The following is a 27,457-nucleotide window of genomic DNA, read 5'->3' on the forward strand; positions in this document are numbered from 1 at the left end:
TGCATCACACTGCATACACATTGCCTAATAGACTCTTGGTTAGCTCTTGTGTTGGAGGGCTTTAAGAAGACTTCCAAACTAACCTATCTCTGGCCAGGTCTTCATTTATCCTTTAGCTGAGCGTGTCTTTTAGGACTTGCAATGTTATCATTATTTCTATGCCTCAAACTGCTCTTTCCAAAGTTCAGTTTTATCACTTATTTTCCTTAGCCTTCCAATGTGGGCTGACCCTGCTACCCTAACTGGTCTACATCTTCTAATCCAGACTCCTCCATTCTGTTAACCATACCTTTAAAGTCTCCTGTTTTGCACACAACTCCTTATACTGTCCAGATTTAAATGTTTGACGCGTGTGTATGTTCCGTATGTAGTTTGAAATAGCTAGAATAAGTTTTTCATTTCACACAAATGTACTTTCTCTGGGGGTGTTCTTAGACAGGCTTTGTATTGAAATGCCTCTGATAAATATAAACAAAAAAAAAAAGTTCCTTCTTTAAAGTTAACTCTTATACAGCGTAACATTACAAGTGCATTTGAAAAGTTTTTAAGACAGACGCGTTCAAAATGAATGTTTCTTTAAAACAATTGAACCACTATACTTTTTGCATTTTAATTCAAACCATTATATAAAAATTTTAATAACAGGTTCTCTACAGTGCAATGTAGACTACAATGTATTGTGGACTGACACTTCCTTTCGATGCACCGTGATGGGGCCCCCAGCTAGAGCAGGCAATCAATCTGATTGAAAATGATCAATTTTCAGATTTCAATGACGAAAGTATTGGAAGTTTGAAACATTTGTTCATTATTCAATCCTGGGCAATGTCAGATCTCTCTCAATAAGACAATACAAGAAACTGATCAAATTTTACAATTTTATTTTAAATACAAAAATTGGATTTCTTAAATATGTATTTTATTTTTTTTTTTAAACTTTACAAAAATTGAAAACTGAGCCAGGTAACTTCTGGATTCTTTATTGGTTCTACAAAAGAAAAAAAAACTTTATATTTATGAGGAAGGAGAGTAGAAAGAAAAAGAAATGGATTAAGCTATAGTGCCATGTTTTATAGCCCTGCCCTCTCAGAATTATGCCATACCAAATGGGACACACACACACACATATATATATAAAACAAATTATGTATACCACTGCGTTCCTCAAACTTTCCTCTACCTGGAACAAATCCGAGGTACAGTATGCATCTGACAACAGTCAAAATGCAGTGTTCATGAAGACGACTTTCATCTCTACATCCCCAAAATAGCTGATGTGGAGACACCTTTGTACCTCCTGCACATGCCTCTTATTGGAAGAAGACCCGACCCCACAGGCAACTGCGGGTGTCAGTGAATTGCAATGCATGCATGGATTATGGTCAACATCAGCACAGAATGACTACGAAGCAATGTAAGTGCAGTAAAACTCTTGTTTCTTACTACATTAGCATGCTGCCCGGTACTGACTGGTCATAAGCTATGCTTTATATATATATGTATATATCTTTTTTTTTTTCATTTTTAGCCCAAACAAGGCACAGTGCCACTTTGATACAGAGGGCTACTATCTAGGGAGTCGAGCAGCAAGATATTCAAGTGTAATGTGAACAGATGTCTGCATGTCAGTACAGTTGGGAAAGCAGGAACCTGGAAGGGAGTTCCAAAATCTAGCCGTTCTGGGGGGGGGGACTATTAGCATAGAAGACTTTCTTACATCTAGGGATCTGTGTAGAAGTGAGATTTTGCTGTTTGTCGGGGGGGGGGTATTGACATCCACCATTTAAATACTTGCAGAACAGGCAGAAGCGGAAGCCTAGATAACAGCTCAGGACCTATAAGGTCTCTTGAACTTTGTCCAGGAGCAGATGCACCAGCCCAAATGTGACAGCAATACTCCATACATGGGTGAATAGGTGACCTTGTAGAAGTACAGGACACTGTCAGGCGTAAGCAACTTTCTAGCATGGAGAAAGATTAGATTTCCCTTCTGAGCACGTGGTGGTGGGGTAACATGTCCCATAAGGCACAACGAAATAAAATACATCACAAATCACAACAATTGAATCCTACTTTGTTGTCTACTCCTCATAGGATCAAGACATTTGAAATTTGTGTCACCACAACAGCAGCACAAAGATGAAGAGAGGTTTGAACTTTAATGAACACGGTTCGAGCCTAACGGTCACATTAAACATAAGGGGCTAACAGGAGTTGGGTAGAAAGATATTTGTTCACGTTACATGAAAATTTTTGTATACGATAATAAACTATTTGGGTCACAAAAAGAAAGAAAAACCAAGTCGGATTTATTTATTTTTGTTTGTTTATTCCTTTCGACAGTGCCAGACAGTGTGGGGGTCCTAGAGAGGTTTGAACTGTAACGACCATGGTTCAAGCATAACAGCCATATTACATTCTCTTCTGCCAGCGTACAACAGCATCACAAACAAATCAAATTTGAAAAAAAAAAAAAAAAACCTTGATTAGGTTTTCTCTTCTGTCAGTATCCAAGCTATAGATATTTGGGGCCTCTTAGTTTATCAATCTTAAACGGATTTTCACAAGATCGGTATCGTTTTGAAGCTCGACCCTTCAGACGACAAATATCTAAAATTGGCTAAAAACATTAATTCCTTCACGCTCACTTTTTTCGACAATATTTTCAAAAGTCATTGGCTCTTTTTGATTGACTAGCTTTAATCCTTCGCCACTTCTGGTTTGGCGGTGGACAACGGCAAAGACTTTTTTTTTTTTTTTTTTTTTTTTTTCTCTTTTCCACAATCTTTTCCTCCTTCAAAGTACAGGTTCGAGCTTGCCTGCTACAATATATTTTTTTCTCAACACGCTTATAAACACCTGGGCAAAGCTGGGCACCCAGACTAGTCTATAATATAAATCTCACCTGCCTGTTTAAAATGTAGGTTTGCATGTCTGCCTTAAAACTTTCGACAGAGACGATGGATTTTCACATGATCGATATCATCTTGAAGCTCGACCCTTCGGATGACACCTAACGAGAAATTGGGCAAAAAACATTCCTTCACTGGGCACTTTTTTTTTACAGGGAAGGGGGGGGGGCACTTTTTTTTCGTCGATATTTTTTGAAGTCATCCCCTCTTTTCTTTAACTGGCTTTAATTTAAACCTTCACCACTTCTGGTTTGGCAATGGCACAGACTTTTTTTTTTTTTGTTCAATACACACATCTCCAAACACTCGGGCAACGCCAGGCACCCAAGCTAGTAACAAACATATCTGGATAAGTTTTTTGTATTTTAACAGAATTTTAAGTGTTCATTCAGTTCGAAAGACGAGCAGTGTCGAGTAGGTAAATTAAACGAAAATGGAAAAATTTACAAAATACTGATAAAGAAATCCACCAAGTGTCACGGTAAAACTTACCGGGTGAATTTCTATCTGTATTTTGTTAACTTTATACTTTCAAACCATTATCGACGCTCTGAAGGCAGAATGCTTTCACAACCATCTTCGTTGCACGTTTAAATTACCTACTTGACACCAAAACGCTTAAAATTCCATTAAAAATGCACAAAACTTATCCAGGTATGTAGAAGAGTAATTTATCTTGCCTTTGGTAACATTTATTTGTTATGTATTTGAATTTTTGCCCCAAAATATTGCGTTGTAATTTGGTTTATAAACGCATATCATGTATTTGATTTTAAAGTTTAAACAACGCTTATATCACAAAGAACATAACCTTAAATTATACATATACATTATTTATATCCGGCACATTATTCACATGCAGGAGAGACGAATCCCCAGAGACATCCTGTATGGCGAGCTCTCAGCCAGCAGTAGACCAATCCGCAGACTTAAGGATATGTGCAAAAGGGACTTAAAATCTGGCAAGATCAACCCTGCTGACCTCAACGACTCCTAGAAAGTCAAAGTCATGAAGCATGTCTGACTGAACGAAAAGAGAAGAGGCAGGTGCAAGAGGGCAGCATCAGCAGAGCCTGACGGAGGGTACTCCTGCAGGAAGCGTATAAGAATCTGTCGCTCCCACATCAGTGTTCAACTAAACAACCTTTAGGTGCGACTTGTCTATTGGGATGGAAGAATGGCAACAAAAAAATATATTGTAGGTGGGTTTCCATTACGGATAAAAAACACGTCAGAAAAGTAGTTCAATTTGAAATAAAAAGATGAGAAAAATTTTCCTATTTCTTTCATTGATGAATAAAAAAAACAGCTTCAGAAAAAAAAAAAAAAAAATGTAAATTGTAATATTTCAAATGATCCTCTGCTACAAAAGGTATACCTTTTATGCACGTAAAATAATATTTAATAAAAATAAATAAGTCCCATCTTTTCACATACATATGAATAACAAAAAGAGCTTATAGCTCTTAAAAAAACTGCTAAGGTAGTGGAGAGAAAAAAAAAAAAAAAGAAAGAAAGCGTTTCGAAGTTGTTAACGCCAACAACAAATCCTCTCACTAATATATATAAAGCTACAGAATAAAAAAATGTCAGAATATTAGCTCAGTATAAAACAAAAAGATGAAAATTTGCATAAAAATTTCATACAGACTTTTTTTTTTTTTTTTTTTTTTTTTTTTTAACCCTCTAGGGCCGCCCCGTGCCATATATGCACAATCCTAATCAGGAAGATTAGAACCAAAGGGTGCAGATACGGCACATTCCATAACTTTCAAGTTTTTAAATGAATTCACTTTGTTCAGATTCATGATACAATAAAATCTATAATTTCAAATTTCAGAATTTTTTATTAATAAGTATTGATATGGTCAGGCCCTAGAGGGTTAATCTGGGGGAATTCTGGAAGAACTCTGCAATTTATTAAAGCTGAGTTAATCCATGTTTGCTTCCACCAAGGTAGCACCGTTGGTTGACAGAAAATCCAAAGCGCACATAGGAAGTAATAAGGAGAAAGAGGAATAAATAAAGACCTGGCCAGAAATAGGTTAATTTGAAAGTCAATTTCTAAAAGCAGTACAACACATGCCAGCATGTAAAATGAATGTTCGACCAAATATGATGATGAAAGGATGAATGAGCATGCCTGGTTTAGTTCACGTAAAACAGTTGAGGTAGCAGGGTTGGTTGGCAAAGGAAATCCAAAGCAAACATGGGAGGAAGTGACAAGAATGAACTTGAGGAGGAGGAGGATAGTGATGAGGATGAGGGTGATGGAAACAAAAGGCAAATTCAACAAATTGTTGATTTTTAAAGATAATAAAATAGTGTGAATTACCAAAGTTCATGTTTGTCTCTGTTCCACTGAAAGATTGGAAAAGTGGGGTTAAAAAGCCTGCGCTCTAGAAGAGCACTGGCTTGCAAAAAGAAAATTTTAGAAAAATGCCTGGGTAACCCTGTTAGCATTCTCTCAGTAAAGGTGCCTTAAGCAATTAACAAAGTAACTGTTACATGATAAGGGCTGTCCCCTTTTCATGTAAGTATAAAAATAGAGAGATTTAGTTAAAATGAAAATGAAATAGCATAGACGAAAGTCGAACCTCGTAATTTGGGTTTAGAAATAGATTACGAGAGAGAATTAGCAATGGAATGTAAAACAAACCATTGTTTAACTTAGAGATAAACTAGTTTCAAGAAAAGAATGTGCATTGTCAATCCTGTTATGAAAAATTCAATTGAGGAATGCAACTATACAAGAATAAACATGTTAACATATTGGAAAAATAGGTTACTGGGAATATAGGTTAAAATTCCTTTTGTAAACAAAGGAAAAAGTTTTAGACACGCATGTCCAGAACACGTGAAAGACACATGTTTTAACATGTGTATGACGTCATGGAAAATGGGAAGTTCTAGATATAGTTAGAAACTTGAGAGAAACTGGAGGAAAAACTGGGAGAGAGTCAGAGGACGACAGACGACAGTCCAGACATGGACATTCGAACGTCTAGAAGCGAGACTGTCACTTTTGAAACTTAATATGTGAAGCTTTGAATTCTTGACTCAGAAAACCACGACCGGTCTGGAGAAGAAATAAACCCATCATGTGTTTTTATAAACGTCTTTGTATTGTAATTCTACCAAAAGGTAAAGTGAAAATTGTTATTATATGTCTTGTATATCATGTGGTTTAAAATGTCTTTACATACACGTCTCGACATTACATATCAACAATGTGAACTCTACATCTCATCTACACTTCTAAGTATGAACATTTTAATATATATGAATCTCGTTATAACACAAACAATACATCTCTCAACAACATCTCTCTCGAAGACTCTCACTATTAAAAAGTCCTAACAACAAGAATAACAAGAACAATAATACTAATAATGTATATATAACATAACCCCTTCTCAAAAGAAGACGATAAAGCCTGGGTGAGTGGAACTACTAGAACTGAACAGGACCAGAGATATGCTTTAGTCAACAGCCTATCTCAGCAATGGCATCGACTCTGGTGGCTTTTAAGGATAAACAATTTTTTTTTTTTTTTTTTTTTTTTTTTTTTTTACACACATGGGAGTTTCCACTTATCAAGTCCCACCATAGATCAAAAAATTTGTCGAGTATATAGATTGTTCTTTGTGTATGTGTGTGTATATATATATAGTGTGTGTGTACGGATATATTCTCTCCATAAAAAGCATTGTTAAATGCAAATTCAAAATGTAAGTTTAGTAAGCTAAATTCAAAGCAGATTTTTTTTTTTTATATAACAAACGTTTATTTGTTTATATAAAAAGTACTTTTCGACGTAACCTTGTCTTCATCAGGATAGACAGATTTTCTTTTTTTTTCTAATCTCATGGTATGGTATCATATATATATATATATATATATATTACATGGTAAATCTTATTTTAAATCACATTGTATTTGCCTTTTGCTTCACGCACGATGAGGAAATTAATAAAATAATCATACTGCCCCAAAGTTGCGGACGTTAGTTGCACTACAGCGTAAGTGAAAACAAAAATAAGGGACATACGTAAAAGCTGTATACCTAATTTGCATGCAACTATACGTGCAAGAGTGGCGTGCTTGGAATTGTAGTGCCGTTAGTAATGTTAGCCATTGTGTAAGAAGACGTTACCACTGTCGTAGTTGGGGCTGGGGTTGGAGTTGGTAGAATATGGACCTGCTTGTGAAATACGTAGATGTCTGTCGTCAGGCACTGGAAGATCATCACGCAACCGACCAAGATGACAAACCAATATTTTTCAACACCCTGCATAGAAGAGCAATGGAGAGAAAAAAAACAGCATTAGACACTTTTTTTTTTGTCTATTTTCTTTTAAATAACTGCTAACACAGGACACTTTAACAAAGTTTTTTTTTGTTTTGTTTTTTTTTTAACTTTCTTTGATCAGCCTACATTTTAGATTTTATGAAAAATTTTTTAAAAAAATCCTACAAATTTTCAAATTAGGCACAAAAAAAAAAAAAAAAAAAAAAAGATTACTTAACCTATTCCTAGCCCTTTGTTTGAGTGGTACACCCTTCCCTTGCTCCCACAAAATACTTTCCTTAACTATACTCCTTCCTAAATGGCAAGGCAAACTCCTAAAAGACTTAACTTTACAACTAAGTTAGAGTGACACCCATCCCCGCCCCAAGAAGGAACTCTTTGATTATTTCTAATCATAAATTGAGTAAGAACCCCTGAAACAAAAGAGCATTCTAAAACCACAGGTCAATTTTTTTTTTTTTTTTTTTGACCCCAATTTTAACCCCTTAACATTTGTTTTGGGCTCAAATCAAATTAAAAAGTTTGATCCATGTCCAAGTAACCTACATCTAAAATTTCAAGTGTTTAGACCCAAAATTGGTAGAGGAGTTTGGTAGAGTTCTCAAAGGTCAAACTTGGACCCCTTGACAGCCAAATTTCTGGCCGAAAACCGATTAAAAAGATTTTCCCAAATCTCAATACTCCTTATGTCAAATCTCGAGTCTGTAGACCAAAAATTGACAGAGTTGTTTGGTAGGGAAATGTACACAGACACACACTTTCAGTTTTATAGATATATAGATTATATAGACATTATATTAATCTATATATCTGTAAAAGTGAACATGTGTGTGCCTGTATATTTCCCTACAAAACTGTCAATTTTCAGTCTACAGACTCAAGATTTGGGAAAATCTTTTTAATCGGTTTTCAGCCAGAAATTTGTGGCAAGGGGTCAAAGTTCAATGATTTGAACTTTGAAAACTCTACCAAACTCATCCGCTAATTTTGGGTCTAAACACTTGAAATTTTAGATGTAGGTTACTTGGACATCACTCAATTTTTTAAATTTGATTGGAGCCCAAAAACAAATATTAAGGGATCAAAATTGGCGTCAAAGTATGAAAAATAATTTGACCTCTGCGATCTACCAAATTACTCAGTCAATTTTTGGCCTAAATATTTGAAATTTTACATAAAGAGTATTCGGACATAGGGCAAGCTTTTTAATCAGTTTCTGGCCGAAAATGTAGTTGCCAAGAGGTCATTGTTGAAAGAGTTGACCGTTGCAGACTACCAAATTCCTGTACCAATTTGGGGTCTAAACACTTGAAAGTTTAGATGTAGGTTACTGGACAGGAGTCAAACTTTTTACACACAGAGTTATGAACAGTACATAGGGCCGAGCAAAACTGGGCTGAACTGCTAGCATTAGATATATATATATATATATATATTCGATATTATATTAATATTAGATTATATATATATATATATATATATATATATATATATATTCGATATTATATTAATATTAGATTATATATATATATATATTCGATATTATATTAATATATTCGATATTATATTAATATTAGATTATATATATATATTCGATATTATATTAATATTAGATTATATATATATATATATATATATTCGATATCATATTAATATTAGATTATATATATATATATATATATATATTCGATATCATATTAATATTAGATTATATATATATATATATATATATATTCGATATCATATTAATATTAGATTATATATATATATATATATATATTCGATATATTAATATTAGATTATATATATATATATATATATATATATTCGATATATTAATATTAGATTATATATATATATATATATATATATTCGATATTATATTAATATTAGATTATATATATATATATATATATTCGATATTATATTAATATTAGATTATATATATATATATATATTCGATATTATATTAATATTAGATTATATATATATATATATATTCGATATTATATTAATATTAGATTATATATATATATATATATTCGATATTATATTAATATTAGATTATATATATATATATATATTCGATATTATATTAATATTAGATTATATATATATATATATATATATATATTCGATATTATATTAATATTAGATTATATATATATATATATATATATATATTCGATATTATATTAATATTAGATTATATATATATATATATATATATATATATTCGATATTATATTAATATTAGATTATGTTTCTGAAATTTTGGAGATGAGGATTGATTATTCACATTATTTGGATTCATCCGACTACCGTTCCCATCTTACATGTTATTTCCACAATGTTTCGGTTGATGTAACGAAAACCTTCAGGTGTATCCTGTTGAACTCTGGAATTTTTCACTCTCCAGGAGAGGAAAATAATGTTCTCAACTTCTTTACAAACTTAACGTTTAAAAAAGGTAAAAGGAGAATTTTAATCGAATATTCAAATATCTGCACATCTCATATTTGAGAGGTTGAGGGTTGATCTCTCAGTGTGGGTGACACTCAAGATACAATTGCAAGTTACCTAGGACTTCTACCCAGTCATGGCTACCCCTTAGGATTAGATAACAGGTTCCGTTCAAATTTATGTGCAGATATCCCCCCACCTACCCCACTACCACAGAGACCGACAGAAAGATTTTGAAGTTCGACAAGATACACCTGAAGAAGGTTGGAGGTTACATCGACCAAAATATTGTAAAAATAACACTGAAGATAAGAACAGTAGCCTAGAAAAATATTTTTCTAAAATCCAATATGGCGACATGAGATATTACTGACCACGTTTTTCTGGAATCCTATTTTTTTTGGGGGGGGGGGGGGCGTCTATAAATATTACCATAAATAAATTGTATTAATTCGTATGTTTGCAGACTTTACAGGTTTTTTTTTTTTTTTTTTTTTTTAACTACAAATTTTCATTCCATTAATAAACTTTCTAACAGTTCATCTTGAATAACAATCCATTCGTCTTTGAAAAGACGTTTGTGATCTTTTGCTACCCAACGAAACATGAAGATATAAATGTCTACCTATGAAAAAATTATGTGCGTATTGATTTTTTTTTTTTTTTTTTTTTTTTTTTACAGTGGTCACCACTTATCAAGGCCCGGAAGCCATTCAGGGATAAGGGTTATTGCAAGTACATTACGTTAGTGTGGAGATTTGATGAAGTGTTTACTTAAGGGGGCAGTTCATTAGGAATTTGTTAACGTTGGACTTGAACACATCCAAGTTGTAGTCAGGTGGGAAGCAGGCAGACGAAACAGAGTTCCACAGGCATGCAGTTCTAAGAAAGAAGCTTTGTTCATGGAATCCAGGTTTTGATTTAGGCACAGATAAAGAGTGGGGGAAATTTTTCACAGTGGATTCAGCTAGACGTGTGCTTTTCGTGAAAGATTGGCGAGGGAGGGACCAGAGATTGGAGTTCAGACGAGCACTTGCTATGGAAATAATGATAAAACAAGGATAGGCTTGCAACGTCTCTTCTGTGGGAGAGAGGTTGCAGGGTAGAGAAAAGGGCATCCCCCACTAAGCCACAAAGTCTATTTTGTACTCTGTCAAGGCAGGATAGGCTGTTTTTAGCAGCTCCTGCCCAGATATTGCAGCAGTATTCCATCCTTGGACGTACTTGGCTTTTATATAGATAGAGAATTGCATCAGTAGTGAGATATCTTCTGGAGCGGTAGAAGGATCCCACCATCTTTCCAGCGACCTTGGCAACAGACTTGTTGTACGTGTTCCATTTCAGATCAGGAGTAAAGGTCAAACCCAGAAGCTTGTCAAAATACGGGGCCTTTCCCAGACGAGAGCCATCCATCCCAATTGATGCCAGATGGGGATCAGAGCGTTGATGATGTAAGGATAGGAGTTTGGTTTTAGATGCATTAAAAGTAACCAGCCACTCCTTTCCCCATTGTACCACATGCTCAAGATTAGAGGAGAGAGAATCAGAGAGAACTTTGTCGTTTACGGTCTTAGATGTGCTACCATAGATAGTAGTGTCATCAGCATAAATGTCTACAAATGATGTAAGGATGTGATTTAGAAAATCATTAATGTAGATCAGGAAGAGAGTTGGGCCCAGGATAGACTCCTGAGAGACTCCAGCATTAATACTGAGAGCTTCTGATTTCTGCCCATCAACCACTACTCTTATGAACCTATCAGAGAGAAATGATTTAATAATTGAGAAGACATTTCCAGCTATACTGTAGCTGGAGATCTTGTGAAGTAAACCTTTATGTCATACTCTATCAAAGACTTGATATGTCAAGAGCAATTGCCCTAGAAAGGAAGCCTCTGTCGAGAGATTCGCTAATCCTATGAGATAACTGTAAGCACATCTGCTGTAGATCTAGCAGAACCATATTGCGTGTCACTAAGAAGGTTATTTTTGTTGAGATGGTTGATTACTTCTGTATTTAACACAGATTCCAGCAACTTACTCATGACGTGCATGAGACTTGTTGGCCTGTACTGAGAGGGAGATGAGCGATCACTTGAATTCTTAAATACAAGGCATACTGATGAGATTTACCAGGGTGATGGGAAGCAATTCTCCTTAAGACAACGTTTAAACAGTTTTGTAAGGATGGGTGCTAGTTCTGGTTGAAGTCTTTGGAGTACTATAATTGGAATACAATCAGGGCCGGTTGCTTTACTGGAATCTAATATATTTTTCTTTAATTATTCCCAGACCGAATTTTCATACTAGTAAGAGTACAAGACCTACCCATAACATGTTGGGTCATAACCATTACCTCTATCCCATTCTGATTATATATATGTGTGTTATAAAAAGTATATGATAGCAAGAAAAACATGGGCGCATGTGAGAGAAAGAAAAAAAAAAAAAAAAAAAAAAAAAAAAAAAAATCAGCAGTCATTAAAGCACATATGCAAATTAACAAATGTGTGCGAGCTTGCGTCACAAAAGAGAAAAATACTCCATGTGGTTGAGGAGAGAAGCAAGTTGTGCGCCAGGGAAGACGGACATGTGAATACGAGAGTGAGAAAGCACTGGCTAGCTCCAGCATCAGGTGGCCAGGACAGAGACTTTTAAAAATGTAAACGTGCATACAAATAGACTTTTGCAATAAAAGGAAACGCATCGTTTTGGAAAAACCACAAATAAATGCGTTTTATTTGTACTAAAAAAAAAAAAAAAAAAAAAAAAAAAAAAGCGAAGTCGGATTTTTCTTTTTTCAGATTTATTCATTTTTTGTTTGTTCCTGCGGTGTTACACCAAGCAATTTAGATTTAAACAATGTATTAATTATGTGTTGGATGATCATTAGGGCTAGGACAACAGTATATTCTTTTTATTGTTTTCACTCTTGTGTGTATCCGTTGATATCTTATATGCTTTTATATAGAGTGGTGTGGTTCTCGGTTGATTAACTGTGTCGGATATAGACAAAATAATGATAAGAATATTCTGTTGTCATAGGTTTATTTATTAGTAAAGACAACAAAGAGTGGCTTCCGAGCCTTGATAAGTGGTGACCCTGTCTAAGAGAAAGAGACTAGTGGCAGATACACATTGTCAAGATGGACGAATGATGGCTTTATAGACCTATAGAATACTTTCAGATGCAAGTAATTTTCTAGCATGGTAGAGAGCCCACCTTTGCAGCAACCTTGGCATTATCCCCAATGTATTTGTTTCAATTCATGTTGCCTGTGAATATTAAGTTGAGAAAGGTAGATTACATGAACAAAGCTTCTTTCTTAGAACTGCGCGCCTATGGAGCTGTTCCGTTTTCCTGCTTTCCAACTTGACTACAATATGGTTATCTTCAAGCCCAATGTGAACAAATTCTTGATGAGCCATCCCCTTAAGCAATCCAATTTACCAAATTTCCACTACTAACGATTACCGACATGTTCCCCTTGACCACTGTACACTCATTAACCCTTATCCTCGAGTGGCTTCCGAGCCTTGATAAATGGTGACTCCTTTGTTTCAAGCAGTGTATTATTACTCAAGGCAATCCGTGCTGAGAAGGTTTCTTGTAATTGTTAAAGGAAAGAAATTTAGTCTTGAAGGTTTCTGACCATCAAACTTTTCACACATACTTGCCATGGAGACATACATAATATTACACACACACACACACACTGTAAAGGACATTTATTAGTAGGGCTATGACAACAGCATATTCTTTTCATTGTTTTCACTCTCTTGTGTGTATCCGTTGATATCTTATATGCTTTTATATAGAGTGATGTGGTTCTCGGTTGATTAACTGTGGCAGATATATACTCAAGAGTCAAAATAATGAAAAGAATATTCTCTTGTCATAGCCCTAGTGATTACATCTCTTTATATAAAAACCAAATCACCTAACAGGGACTGTTTTTACACAAGGAGAAGTAAATGTCAAAAATACTAAGAAATATTAGAATGGTTGAATCAACATAATGAAAAAAGGGGGTAAGAGAAAAAAAATAGTTCAGTGGTTAAAATTACGTATACTAAAAATAGGGTATAATCCCGTTGACACACGGATTCTCATTAGATCAAACTTAAGAGATAATAACCCTGGCCAATGCTCAAATGGGTGACCATTTTGTAATACCATGTGTTTAGAGCCTGAAGAACGATAGATGCCGTCAAGCTATTCTTGCCCAAGACACGCTGCATAATCACGTTGACACACCGGTTCCCATCAGATCACTGAAGTTAAGCAACATTGAGCCTGATCATTGCTAAAAATGGGTGACCAATTTGGGAATTCCAGATGCTGTATGTAGGAGGATGGCGACACCTCCCTGCAAAAACCTAACGTCATCATCTCCCCTAACGGGGATATACATGCAACTGGAGACCGCTTGTGAATTTCATACTCCCATGAAACTTCCTCCTTTGGAGAAAGTTGGTTAAACCCGAATTGGGTTGGTGCTGACTGCACACACGCTGCATGAAATAATGCAGTGCATCTATGACCCCGGAGGATTAAGGTACACATCATGTCTATACTAAAAAGGGTTTTTGTTTTTTTTTTAGTGCAAAATAGTAACTGGAGAATTTTAATGATGTGATTGTCGAGACACGACCGAACCACTGCTGATTGGGACTACATGGATTCTTCGTTATTTCCATGGCAGGTGCTCGTCTGAACTCCAATCTCTGGTCCCCCCCTCGCCAATATTTCACGAAAAACACCCGTCTAGCCGAATCCACTGTGAAAAGTTTCCCCCACTCTTTATCTGTGCCTAAATCAAAACGTGGATTCCATGAACAAAGCTTCTTTCTTAGAACTGCACACCTGTGGAACACTGTTCCGTCTGCCTGCTTCTCACCTAACTACAACTTGGATGTGTTCAAGTCCAACGTTAACAAATTCCTAATGAACCGCCCCCTTAATTAAACACTTCATCAAATCTCCACACTAACGTAATAATGTACTTGCAATAACCCTTATCCCTGAGTGGCTTCCGGGCCTTGATAAGTGGTGATCACTATGTAAAAAAAAAATCTAATGCCGGCATCTTTGTTCTACAGAATCACTCAACACTCGAGACCGTGACTGCATCGATTCTTCGCTGACTGGATTTACGATTGCCATTTTTGTTCTACAAAATGGCTCAACACTTAACAGACTTAAAAATATATACGTCTACACTCCAATAAATATACATCATGTATACAACCTAACCCAACCCAACCCCAAGTTATACAGAACCTTGCTATATATAGCAAAATAGCTTTCTTTAGAGAAAACAGCCATATAGACAAACTATATAATAAAAATTAAATGATCATCTCATTAAGGCTTACTTGAGTTTTTTTTTTTTTGAAACAAACGCTAGACACACAAACAAATAAAATGTTAAACATTTTCACTTACCAAAACTCCTGTTCGATACCACCATGACTAAAAGAAAAAAAAAAAAATTTTTTTTCAATTAGTTTTACTTTTTTTACTTTTTTTTTTTTATAAATACTGGTAAATCTATATATAAAAGTGAAAATTGTGTGTGTGTGTGTGTACACATTTCCCTACCAAATAACTCAATTTTCGGTCTAGAAACTCGAAATTCAACATAAGGAGTATTTTTATTTGGAAAAATCTTTTTAATTGGTTTTCGGTCAGAAATTTGGCTGTCAAGGGGGTCAAAGTTCAACGATTTTACTTTTGAAAACTCTACCAAACTGCCAATTTTGGGTCTAAACACTTGAAATTTTAAAAATATCGGTTACTTGGAAATGGATCCAATTTTTTTTTATTTAATTTGAGCCCCCCCCCCCCCAAAAAAATAAATGTTAAGAGGGTCAAAATTGGAGTCAAAGTTATAAAATTTTTACCTCTGCGGTGTACCAAATTACTCAGCCAATTTCTGGTCTAAACATTTGAAATTTTACATAAAGGGTATTCAGATATAGGAAAAGCTTTTTAACCGGTTTAGGTCGAAAATTTGAGCTGCTAAGGGGTCAAAGTTCAAATGATTTGACCTTTGCGGTGTCTAGCAAACTACTCAGCCAATTTTGGGTTTAAACATTTGAAATTTATACATAACAGGTATTCAGACATGCGGCAAGTATTTTAATCAGGTTTGGGGCGAAAATTTGGCTGCCAAAAGGTCAACATTGAAAGAGTTGACCTTTGCAGATTCTACCCAATTCCTCCTCAGTTTTGGATCTAAAGACTTGAAATTTTAGATGTAGGTAACTTGGGCATGGGCAAAACTTTGTATCTTGATTTGAGACCAAAATAAATGTTAAGGGGGGGGGGGTCAAAATTGGGGTCAAAGTTAAAAAAATTGACCTCTGCGGCTTTACGAAATTACTCAGATAAATTTGGGTCTAAACATTTGAAATCTTACATAAAGCGTATTCACACGTAGGGCAAGTTATGGAGAGTACATAGGGCCCAAGCAAAGCCGGGCTGAACTCCTAGTAAGGAATAAAATCAACTAAAGTCTCACCTTTCTTCATTTTGACTAACTTTGGCAAGTTCTCATAAAATTGCAGTCACCCAAACAGATATAAATATGCACGCGGACAGATTGTTTACAGAAAATATATCTGCCTCGGGTTTTGATTACCCAGAATTATATTTCTCCACTTAGATAAGTTATTTCATCTCAAAATCAAGGTTCATACTGAAAATTAAACCACTTCAAATCGTTAAAAAGTTAGTGTCCAACATGGAAGCCCCTGGACATTTTTATGTCCATAGATACATGAGCTATGATTTTCTAGTGGTTTTAATGACAGAAAATATCTCTCTCTCTCTCATATCATTTAAACACGGTAGTGCTTGAATATATGGTTAAATGGCAGTTTTAGGCATTTAGAATTGCTTTAACGTTTTACTGCTTACTGATTTTTCGATCAAATTTCAATTACAGTTTATAGATCACCTTCTCAGCTATATTGTGAAAAAAAAAAAAAAAAAAAAAAAAAAAAAAAAAAAAAAAAATTTAATTTTCGTTCAATAATAAAAAAGTTATGAATTTACTGGTGTTCAAAATCGTAAAAAAACGTCAGGAGGTGAGCGTTGTTTTTTTTTTCTATGACTGGTTTCCATAGCAACCACGTCGCTTCAGCAACTACTGTTGCTACCAATTTACCGCTCTCGCGAAAAGAAAAGTAACAAGTAAAACAGAATGAAAGGGAGATAATTGGGATTTTATTGAAAACAGACGAGTGCCATACATTGTTATTACATATGTGTATGTTATGTTTATGGGGGCAAAAAAAAAAATAAATAAATAAAAAAATAAGACTAAAATTAAACAAACAAGTGAATTTACTGGAAGCCTGAAAAAAAAAAAAAAAAAAAAAAAAAATCATGGATTACAATAGAAAAATATGACCATGAAAAGTAATATGGTTAAGCTTGAACATAGAAAAGTAAAGGATTAGTAGTTAAAACTGGAAAAGAAAAGGACAAGATATTCTAGTAAAAAATATAACTTAAAATATTGCAGCATTAAGAATTATTTTTTAATTCAATTTATAACATTATATAATCGATTCTTTATGTGCCTAAACCAAAACAGATTCCATGAACAAAGCTTCTTTTTTAGAACTACACACCTGTGGAACTCTTGTTTGCCTATTTTCCATCTGACTACAATTTGGTTGTCTTCAAGTCAAACAAACAAATTTTTGATGAACCCTCCCCTTAAGTAATCCAATTTGCCAGATTTCCACTAACAATTACTATATTATCCCATTGACTACTGTACACTCAGTAACCCTTATCCTCGAATGGTCACTAGGCCTTGATAAGCTGTGACCCATAAAAATGGCATGTCTTGATCCACCATTTTTAAAATTCATAACTGGTTAACTCCTTTAACAACCTCTCCAGAAAGCTCAAAATCAGCTTTATAATGGTTGATAAAAATCATAAAATCATCTATATAAAACCCACTTGACCCATTTATGATTTTTGGAATATATTTTTGTTCCATGATGGGTCCGCACATTAAAAAAAACTTTTTATTATATATATATATATATATATATATATGGCGATTAAGCTACACTGAATATTCCGCGTTTCATCCACTCTAGGATTCTTCAGGCTTATGCGCAAATTTTGTGGTTGTCTGTCGTTAATTTTGTGGTTGTCTGTCGTTTTTTTATATACGCACATTCTATTGAGATTTTAGTTAGCCAATCAGCTTTCTCGTATCCTGGCCAAAACAAAATGAAGGATCAGGTTTGAGTTCAAAGATCAAGGTTAGAGTTAGAACTAAGGTTGAGATCAGAGTTAGGATTAGGGATCAGGGTTAGATAAATTAAAAAAACTTAAACTGTTACTTACCACCATTCCTGCAACTAGACTGCTTACTGGAAAAGCAAAAATAAAAACTTTATAAAAACAAAACAAAAATTAAAGACAAAAGAAACACCCACTCAAATTAATTAAATTCTTAAACAAAAACAGTCCTGCCTTTCATTTTGCATGTGTATCCATCTATTATAGTATTTCTCATTGCCAATCTTCACGGATAGTTAACCTACATGTCGGTGATAGAGTTTTTTTTTTTTTTTGTTCACACGCCCCTATTTGGAATTTGTGGCTGTGGGCCATTATCGATAGACTGCCTCTCTCCAACCAAATGATCATAATTAAAACAAAACGTCACAAAATCTTTCAAGAAAAATCTAAAATTTATTTAAATTTGCTGGAATAATTTTTCAGATGAAAATGGGAATTTTTAATGGATACTGTGAAAACTATCAAATAATCTGAATAAGTTTTTTTTTTTTTTTAAATTTATTTTTAGCATTTTTTTGTTTTTATTTATATTGGCTTGAAAGTGTCTAAAACTTAAAATATTTACTAGCGGGGGTACCCAGCGTTGCCCGGTTGTTTGGAGGTGTGTGTGTGTAGGGGGGGGGTAAAGTAAAGAATAAGCGAAGTAATAACCGTGTTTAAATAAAAAAAATAAAAAAAAAAAAAAAAACAGCGAACAAGCATAAAACTTCTTTTAAAAAAAAATTGGAAAAACAAAGCATAAATCAGGGGGGGGAATAAAAAAAAAAGAAAAAAAAAGAAAAAAAAAAGACATAAATAACCGTTCGATTTGTTAAAATTCCATTCCAGTTTTTTTAAGCAACTATGAAGTAAAGAAAACCCAAACCGGTGTTCCTTCGTAACTGTCCCTTGTGAACGATCCTGCAACGGTGTTAAGTGGTGGCAGGGGAAGGAGGAATTTATTAGAGAGAAAAGATTTTACCACTTCCATTGATGTTACCCAATTTTGGCAGTGAACTCTCAGCAGAAAAAATATAGGAATCTACGATTTGAGGAAGTGGAGAGGTAATAGGCCTATAACACACCTCAGATATTATGCTGCAGTTTGTGCATATTACATTTGCATGAAATGTCTTGATTTTTAATCCTATTAAGGTCAAAATCAGAGGGAAGAAATGAGTTCATTTTATATATATATATATAGGGATGACCGTTTGGTACGAGAGAAATAGTCCACTGATCGCCATGAATTTGGAATGTGAGAGAAAATTCAATATCACCTACATGCTTTACTGGTCAGTTGTCATAGAAACTTTGTACAGTCGTCACGTTCTGTAAGAAAGTATTTACTAGTCAATTCCCATAGAAACTATGCCTAACCTTGCTGTAGCATGAGAAGGTAGGCCAGTGATATAATTATGTGTTGAATCAAGGAGGTTTGTTTTTAGTTATAAAATAATACAAACTAGCGGAACACGTGGAAATTCTATGGTAGTTGAAAATTTTCAAAACATGTAAACAAGTTCTTGATGAGCCGTTCCAAGTTAAGTTAACAAATTTACCGAATTTCCATTACTGACAATTACTACATTGTCCAATTGACTACTGTACACTCTTTAACCCTTATCCTCGAGTGGTATCTGGGCCTTGATAAGTGGTGATGCCTATGTAAAAAAAAAAAAAAAAAAAAAAAAAAAAAAAAAAAAAAAAAAAAAAAACTAAGAACTCAGTACAAAAAGTTATCTCTTTTGCTGAAAGACATTTTGATCAGGAGTTATCTGCCATTAAATTGACCAGCTGACAAAAAAATTCAATGAGGGCTGCTTAAAGACATCAGCTTAGTGACAGACAAAAGCTATTCAGTAATTCTCTTGGTTGCAAAATTATTAATATGATATTAATATTATTGATTTTCACAATTGTTTTTATCCATTTATTTCTTCATATTTGTCGTACCACTCACAAACCACTTTACAACAGCACAGAAAGGTGACAGTGGCTAATGACAGAATGGCAACCTGGGTGTGCCAAATTAAAATCCAGTTTGTTCCACAATAAACACTTTCACTTAGGGATGTTGGCAACCTTCACTTGGTCCATCCAGTAAGTACCTGATGCCTTACTAGTAAGATGTCATGAAAACGAATGCTGCAATTTTGTTTTAAAATTCAATTTGGCTATCAAGATTTTTTTTGTATTCAAAATAATTAAAACTTTAAAATCAAGAAAAAAAAAAAAAAAAAAAAAAAAAAAAGATACAGATAAAACAGGGAAGGGCAGCTTCCGGTAGCCGGGATGGGGGGGGGCGACCCCAGATACCAACGTAGAGGAGACAGTTAGTTGACAACTAGATGTCCGTCGCGGTGGATGGGAGTTGAACAGTTTTTAGAGTTGACTGTGAATCAGAAATAGAGACGAACGTAATATTGACAGAACGGGCAGAACACACACACAAGTCAAACCGTCAATTATATGTGAACATTGGCGTTTGTGTTTTTCCTTGGTTCCACGATTTATTTATTTCTACTTTTGAGAAACCACGTGTGTTCCTATCGACAGTTGCCAGCGAGAAAATGACGATCCGGCCATAAGAGGAATAGTCGAACGAAAAATCCACGATACACGACGTTGGGAGTCTGCAATCTATCGGGGCCCGCGCACGTCTGGTCACAACTGTATCTAGAATTAGTTTATTGACAGTTTGGGATAGTTGATAACAGGTTGTCGCTTAGAGTAAATGAGGAAATGAATTGATCAACTGACGGATGAACATAGTCTCGACGTTAGAGTTTAGAGCATTGTTTTCCATGATATCAAACACACACGAGTAGAACTAGTATCTACCAAATGTGCAATCAGAGTTTTGCTTGTTTCTCATGAATTTCATTAGTTTTTATACTTATGAACCAGTGCTCACCCAACAGTTATTAAGGTGTCAGATAACAGTCAGAATGAGAATGAAAGGGAAGAGAACGACAGCATGCAGTGTTGGATTGGCGATTGCCGAAAGGGAGTACATGGATTCATGGAACATGCTTATATACCTTTGAACCATAGAGAATTTGAATTTTTTTTTTTTTATAGCTGTTAATCTCCACTCTTCAACGTGTATGTGTTATTTGTGTTTTTATTACTAGAAATAATTTTCTTTTCAATTAAGTCTTTTTTCAACACTAATCAAGAATGTGACCATCAGCATCTTCCAGCAGTTTACAGTAAGCAGCCGAAAAAGTTGCCAGAAAAGCAAACACAAATACTGCCAGGCAATAAATTTCAAAATGCTGAAAATAAAACTAACACAAAAAACATTGCAAGTTTAATTATATACAAAATCATGTTGACACACTGAAGTTAAGCAACATTGAGTCTGGTCAGTACAAAACTGTGACCGTTTAAGAATACCAAGTGCTGTATGTGCTCTCTGCTTATCTTTGCATTACTTTCAGTCGTTCTGGATTTGTCTTCGCCACTGGAATCAAGCAATGCCGATTCAGGAGAGGTCTTGCTTCACAATTACACGCACGGCTACTACTCTTACGGGGGGGGGGTATCCATTGTATCAGAAGCGATCTAATTACAAGAAAGTTTTGTTTTGTTGGTATTAAATATGATGAAAAAATATTAAAATGGAAAAAAGTTTGTGCGTGGTGTGGCGAGGGAAGGAGTGTGTGAAATCAATGCAAGGTGACTTACTGATGATGTTGGTGGCGAGAATGTAATCTGGTGAAGAATCAATTTTATTGACTTGTCCACGGACCAAACAAATCAGGAATGACAACTGCAAGGAAAAGTAGAAAAAAAAAAAAAATCTGATAAGTAGGAAAATAGAGGAAAGGAGCAAAAATGGTGAAAGAGATAGCAATGAAAAAGGTGAGATAAGAAGGAGAAGTGAAAGAGATGGGGAGATAAAAGAAAACGAGGAGGAGAAAGGGATGGGAAAGACAAAGAGAAAGGGGTGGTAGGGCACAGAGAGAAATAAAGGGAAAAAGAGGGGAGAGTGGTATCAGTTGAAGACAGAAAATGGGAACAGGTGATGTCAAATGGGAAGAAATACAAAATGAAAAAATTTTTTCCTTTTTTTTTTTTTTTTTAAAAACAAATTTTCTATTATTTAATACAATAAAAGGAAAAGGGAAGTATGAAATTGAAAAAAATTTTTTTTTTTTTTTTAAACAAGTTTTCTATTATTAAAACTACTGTCCTCATCCTGAGTGTCATTCTCACGTTTCAGCCAATCTTCTTCAAGTGAATCATGTCAAATTCTGAAGAATCTACAGTGTTTTGAACAGAACTCTTCATTTAATCTTTGGAGTAGCATGCTATCATCCCATCAGCCATGACAGAGTAGAAATCTTTAAAAAAATTTACAATTGAATTTTCAATATTGCCCGTACAGAGTATTGAACCTTCAACTTTCAGGAGTTTCACTTGGAACTAAATTATACTAAGTACTTTATCTATTAAGCCACGAGCCCTTGTGGCTGGAATGAAAGCTTGATACCCTGTGAATTAAAGAATTTCAACAATTACAAGACGCTTCTCCAACAACTTATATTCCATAACAAATTACACCCTACCTGAGAATTCTTTCTTCAAACTCCTGGGCCCAACATTCATGGGCAATATGAACTGGAACAAACACATTGAGAACATTGCAAAGGTTGCTGCAAAGAAGGTGGGTTCCCTCTATCGAGCTATAAAAAAAAAAAATACTCACACCTGAGAGCATCTTGTATCACTACTAAGCCACCATTCGCCCATACATGAAGCATTGTTGCTACATCTGGGCTGGTGCATCTACCATTAGTCTCTCCCTCTTGGATAAGGTCAAAAAGTTTTCAATCTAATATATCCCACTTTATCAACTAAGCTCCAACCCCTGTCCCATCACTGCAATGTTGCATCTGTGCCTGTTTTACAGATGTAAGAAATTTCTTCCCTACACACCCAATTTCCCCCCTGCAGATAGCAAATGAAACTCCACAAACAAAAGCCATACGTTTAAAACTCAAATTTTATTCAAGATGTACCAGTAAAGGAAAGTTCTTTGGTTCACGGTAAGTCCCTTACAAAAACAGTGACTGAATTTGCTATCCATACGCAATGGAGCCTTTAGTTATGATTCCTCTGTGGGAATGTTAGTTAAGGTTTCCTTTTAGAAGGATCCATGTTGTACATGGCGGGAATGTGGTCGCCCAATATGGCATATTTTGGGACCTCGTGGTCTCTCGAAGAAATAGGAATAATTTCCCATAATCAAATATATCAAGCCGAACACTGTAGAATATGCTCATTGGGTAAAATAAGTTCAGCAATTATATTGTCTCTGTATTTAGAGAAATGTCCTTCGTCCACCCACTGCATGGTGTCCAATGAAGGTAAAATCCTGGCACTATGACAGAGCACCGCTGTGCAAGTCTGTACCGTTCAGTGTTCATGTCAGACTGAAAAATAACACACATGTAATACAAAATTGGCGCCAACTGGCACATTCAAATTGAACCAATCAAAGACCGTCTAGCAAATCATGTTAGGCGGGCAAACAAAATGGCGTTGGTTATGGAATTTCTCAGATATTTTAATGGAATATGTTCTGATGAACTTGTTGCACTTGTGCCCCCTCGATGTACATATCCCCGACAAACCAGTTTAGCAACAAAATCTCACCTCTTTACCATCAAGGTCTCTAAATACCAGAAAGTTTTTTTGTTCTAGTAGTTTCTTGCCTCGCCACCCTTCCAGCCACCTGCTTCCCTGGCTGTACTGATATGCAGAAGTTTAAATGTAATGTAAACCAACATCTTGTTAATCTTTCCTAGACATGGTCCCAAATAGTAGTCCCTTACGTGAAAGTGTCGATATGCCTTCTTGGGGGGGGGGGGATGAACGAAAAAAAAAAAAAAAAAATGAAATCCAAATTCTGTGCAGATTCCAGAGTTCAGAAAGATTTTTAAAAATTGACAAGACACACCTGAAGAAGGTTAGAAGTTATATTCTGTAAATAACGCTCAAGATGAGAACTATAGTCCAAATAATCCATTTTATTAATCCTCATCTCAAAAACTGACCAAACAATTTTTCCAAATCATTTTCACTCACCAGAATAAAAAACAGCACAAAACCATTGAAGATCCGGAGGCCCAAAATCTGTAAACAAGACAATAAAAACAATGAATAATATTTGGTTGTTTTCTTTTGTGGCATATCTAGTAATGGGACAATTCCAATACTTTATAAATCTTTAAATATTTAACTAGAAAATTGTTTATATATTAATTAATTAGAATTCATTATTGAGATGAGTATCATTTATTAATTTATTACGGACTATTATCCTCATCTTGTTGTTTCACGACATTTTCGGCCAACTATTCCTCTGGCCTTCGTCAGGTGTTAACCGCGACGGGATAGGAACTCCGAATCTCCTAACTGCATCCTTAGCAATTAGTCTTTCATAGTTGTCTCGCGTTTTTGGCCACCTGACGATGGCCAGAGGAATAATTGGCCGAAATTGAGAATTGTTTCAATCCTATCCAAAGCCGGCCAGAGGCTTACCTGGCCAAAACATGGTGAGACGACAACAACTATGGAAGACCATATGCGCGCGCTTGCGCGTACAAAATGGCCACCCGTGATAATATAGAATTACATGGTTTAATATTTGGAAAACTGTGTTTTTCATCTAATTTTAAATTTTTCGCCAATACTACACTGACAAGGCAGTTTGGTACACGAGTGCACATTTAACAGCCTTCCTTTATGCTCGCGCGTAGCGTAAACACAGGCGAGGCTGTGAAATGAAAATAGTCCTAGAGTTCAGGGGTTAATACCATGCAAAAGAAATCGGTGCTAACGCAGACAGTGATCCGCGCTATTTTTTTTTTTTAAATCGTATTTCCACGTTTAATTAAAGTTTTGTTTTTTTATTCAATTGTAAGGTTAAAGTACAGAATAGGTACAAAACACCCTCCCCATGTTAAGAATGGCTTTTAAAATAAATAATTTCAGCACGGATCACTCTCTGCATTAGTACCAAGAAAAAAAAAAAAAAAAAAAAAAAAAAAAAGCCCCTCTCTCAAGTGGCCAGAAAGTGGGTGCTCAGTTTAAGTTAAAAAAAAAAAAAAAAAAAAAAACATGGAAAAGTGATCACCCACTTTTGGAAAAAGTAAAGTCTTCATATCAATGAAGATTTTTTTTTTTTTTTTTTTTTTTGCGACGGGAATGTTTGCAGATTCGTTTTTAGCACACCGAAATCTACAAAAAAAAATATTTTGTTATATACGAACGGGAGACGGGCCTTAATGTAAAACCTTTTGTGCATGCGTTTTCAGGGAGTAGTTCTAAAAGAAAACGTTCACGCAAGGTCCAGTGGACCCTACGTAAACGCCCCCCATGAAGTACTAGCCATTCTGTACTTTCACCTAACAATTTAATAATAAAAATATCGTAAAACTTGAATTTAAAAAATACTATTTTCGGGTTTGTATTACTGTCTGTACACAGATTCGAAAAAGTTGTCAAAAAACAAATATATAACAAATAAATGTTATCAAAGGCAAGATAAGTTACTTAACTAAACTGGATATAATTTTCGTGTTTTTATTCAATATTCAGCTCGAAAACCATACAGTGTTTACCGATGTATTGGAACATTCAAGATGGCGTCTGATTCTCTCTTTAACACGGTAAGTTTGGGAAAAGGTGTTATAAATAAAAAAAACGGTTAAAATACTGTTCAAAACTCGCTCAATATATGTTACTGTGACATCGGTTGACATATTCAGCGGGGTTTTAATAGTATTTTGTATAGTTTTTTTTAATTATAACACCTTTTCTCAAACTTACGGTGTTAAAGAGGGTGTGAGACGCCATCTTGAATTTTCGAATACATCGGTAAACACTGTACGTTTTTCGAGCTGAATAAATATGTTAAATTGAATAAAAACACGAAATTGAATAAAAACACGAACGATATATCCAGTTTGGTAGAAAAGTAACTTATCTTGCCTTTGATAACATTTGTTTGTTATATATTTGTTTGACAACTTTTTCGAATCTATGTGTACAATACAAACCCGGCTTTTGACTATGCTGAATACGAAAATTGCATTGAAATGTTGCAGAAATAATTAGTTATCGAGATATAAACAGTTGTATTATGTATTGTATTCTTTGGCGGCCATCTTTTTTACACGCGTGCAATGTCAGTCATAGATGAGTAGATTTGTTTATGGCGCAGTGGCGCACGCGCGTAAAAAAATGGCCGCCAAAGAATACAATGCATAATACAACTTTTTATATCTCGATAACTACTTATTTCTGCAAAATTTCAATGCGGTTTTCGTATTCAGCATAGTCAAAAACCGGTAAAACTATACAAACACCGTGACAGCGAATTAACCCTACCCCTAAACCTAACCCTAATCCTAACCCTAACGCTGTCACGGTGTTTGTATAATAATACCCAAAAACCTAAATAAGTCGTCATTGAAAAGAAAATTGTTGAGGTGGACCTAATCTGAAAATTTACCAAACAAATTCGCAACAGCGAAACGTTTTTTATTTTATGCAAACGTATGTATAATGCGAACGTTTTAACTGACACCGTTTTCTGCGGACTTCGAGTCGCCTATTCCTTCGATTCACCCAATAAATTATAACTCCACCCTCTGAAAGAAAAAAAAAACAAAACAAAAAAAAAAAAACAACAAACCTTTCGAGGTGAAACTTCGTGGTATATGGCCGATTCGTTTGGGGTTGTAAAACCAGGTTGTTTTTGTTGTTGTTGTTGTTCTGCCATGTTTTTTTTTTTTAAGTTTAAATTTTACGGAGATTTTTTTTCTTTTTCAATACGTAACAAATATGGTTTTATGGTTTTAAAGTTTCGTAGTTGAAAAATGGACGGTTAGGAAATTTTTGAAAAGAAGAAAACAAACAAAAAAAAAAAAAAGCAAATCCTTTTGTAAGTTTGTATAAATAAACTAGAAACAAGGTGTTTCAGTTACGGGGCGGGGGTGAGGCCTGGGAATAAAGCTGCAAAAGCTTCCTTCTATTTGGGACGACACTGCAATAAAGGCCTTTTATTCTTTTTAATATCTTTTTAGAATTAATAATAGGCTTACAAGTCGCGTCACATGGTCAAACGAGGAGAGCTACCCACCAAGAGTTAGGGTGGGGTTGGATGGCGGATTTCAAGCAAATAATAAAAAAAAACAAAAAAACATCACGTGTACTTTTCCTCTCTCTTTTTTTTTTTTTCAATTGAAGCACATACACACACGCATGCACACACACACACACGCACACACATACGCACGCACAAAAACACGCCCACACCCACGTATGCATGCATGGATACACACGCGTATTCGCACATATACGCGCACACAAACACATGCATACGCGTGCACACACACGCATGCACGCACAGACACATACGCACACGCACACAAA

General features: G+C 34.9%; 1 protein-coding gene across 4 annotated transcripts; it reads right to left on the reverse strand.

Moving 5' to 3' along the window:
• Positions 1-864: 864 nt before the first annotated feature.
• Positions 865-27,249, reverse strand: LOC145266580 (uncharacterized). Of its 4 annotated transcripts, none has more exons than XM_080122420.1 (7): positions 26,718-27,249; positions 24,104-24,151; positions 21,698-21,782; positions 18,068-18,093; positions 15,137-15,163; positions 6,979-7,203; positions 865-988 (listed from the first exon to the last, which is right to left on the reverse strand). In XM_080122420.1, exons 1-6 carry the CDS (start codon positions 26,802-26,804, stop codon positions 6,994-6,996), a joined length of 483 nt encoding a protein of 160 aa, XP_079978546.1. In that variant the 5' UTR covers positions 26,805-27,249; the 3' UTR covers positions 865-988; positions 6,979-6,993. The 4 variants fall into 4 exon arrangements, with proteins under 4 accessions (XP_079978546.1, XP_079978548.1, XP_079978549.1 ...); XM_080122422.1 differs by having other exon boundaries at positions 7,069-7,203; positions 26,718-27,235; XM_080122423.1 differs by lacking the exon at positions 15,137-15,163 and having other exon boundaries at positions 7,069-7,203; positions 26,718-27,165.
• Positions 27,250-27,457: the final 208 nt, after the last annotated feature.

The sequence above is a fragment of the Euprymna scolopes genome, chromosome 41 (genome assembly GCF_053919585.1).
Source record: "Euprymna scolopes isolate OS-2025 chromosome 41, ASM5391958v1, whole genome shotgun sequence".
Taxonomy (NCBI): Eukaryota; Metazoa; Mollusca; class Cephalopoda; order Sepiida; family Sepiolidae; genus Euprymna; species Euprymna scolopes.

Bases quoted from the DNA above. Each gene is read 5' to 3' on its own strand.
- LOC145266580 (XM_080122420.1), bottom strand. From the start codon at position 26,804: ATGGCAGAACAACAACAACAACAAAAACAACCTGGTTTTACAACCCCA. The intron at 24,152-26,717 runs GTTTGTTGTTTT...TCTTGTTTACAG, and splicing joins ACGAAGTTTCACCTCGAAAG to ATTTTGGGCCTCCGGATCTT. The intron at 7,204-15,136 runs GTAAGTGAAAAT...TCTTCTATGCAG, and splicing joins GGTATCGAACAGGAGTTTTG to GGTGTTGAAAAATATTGGTT.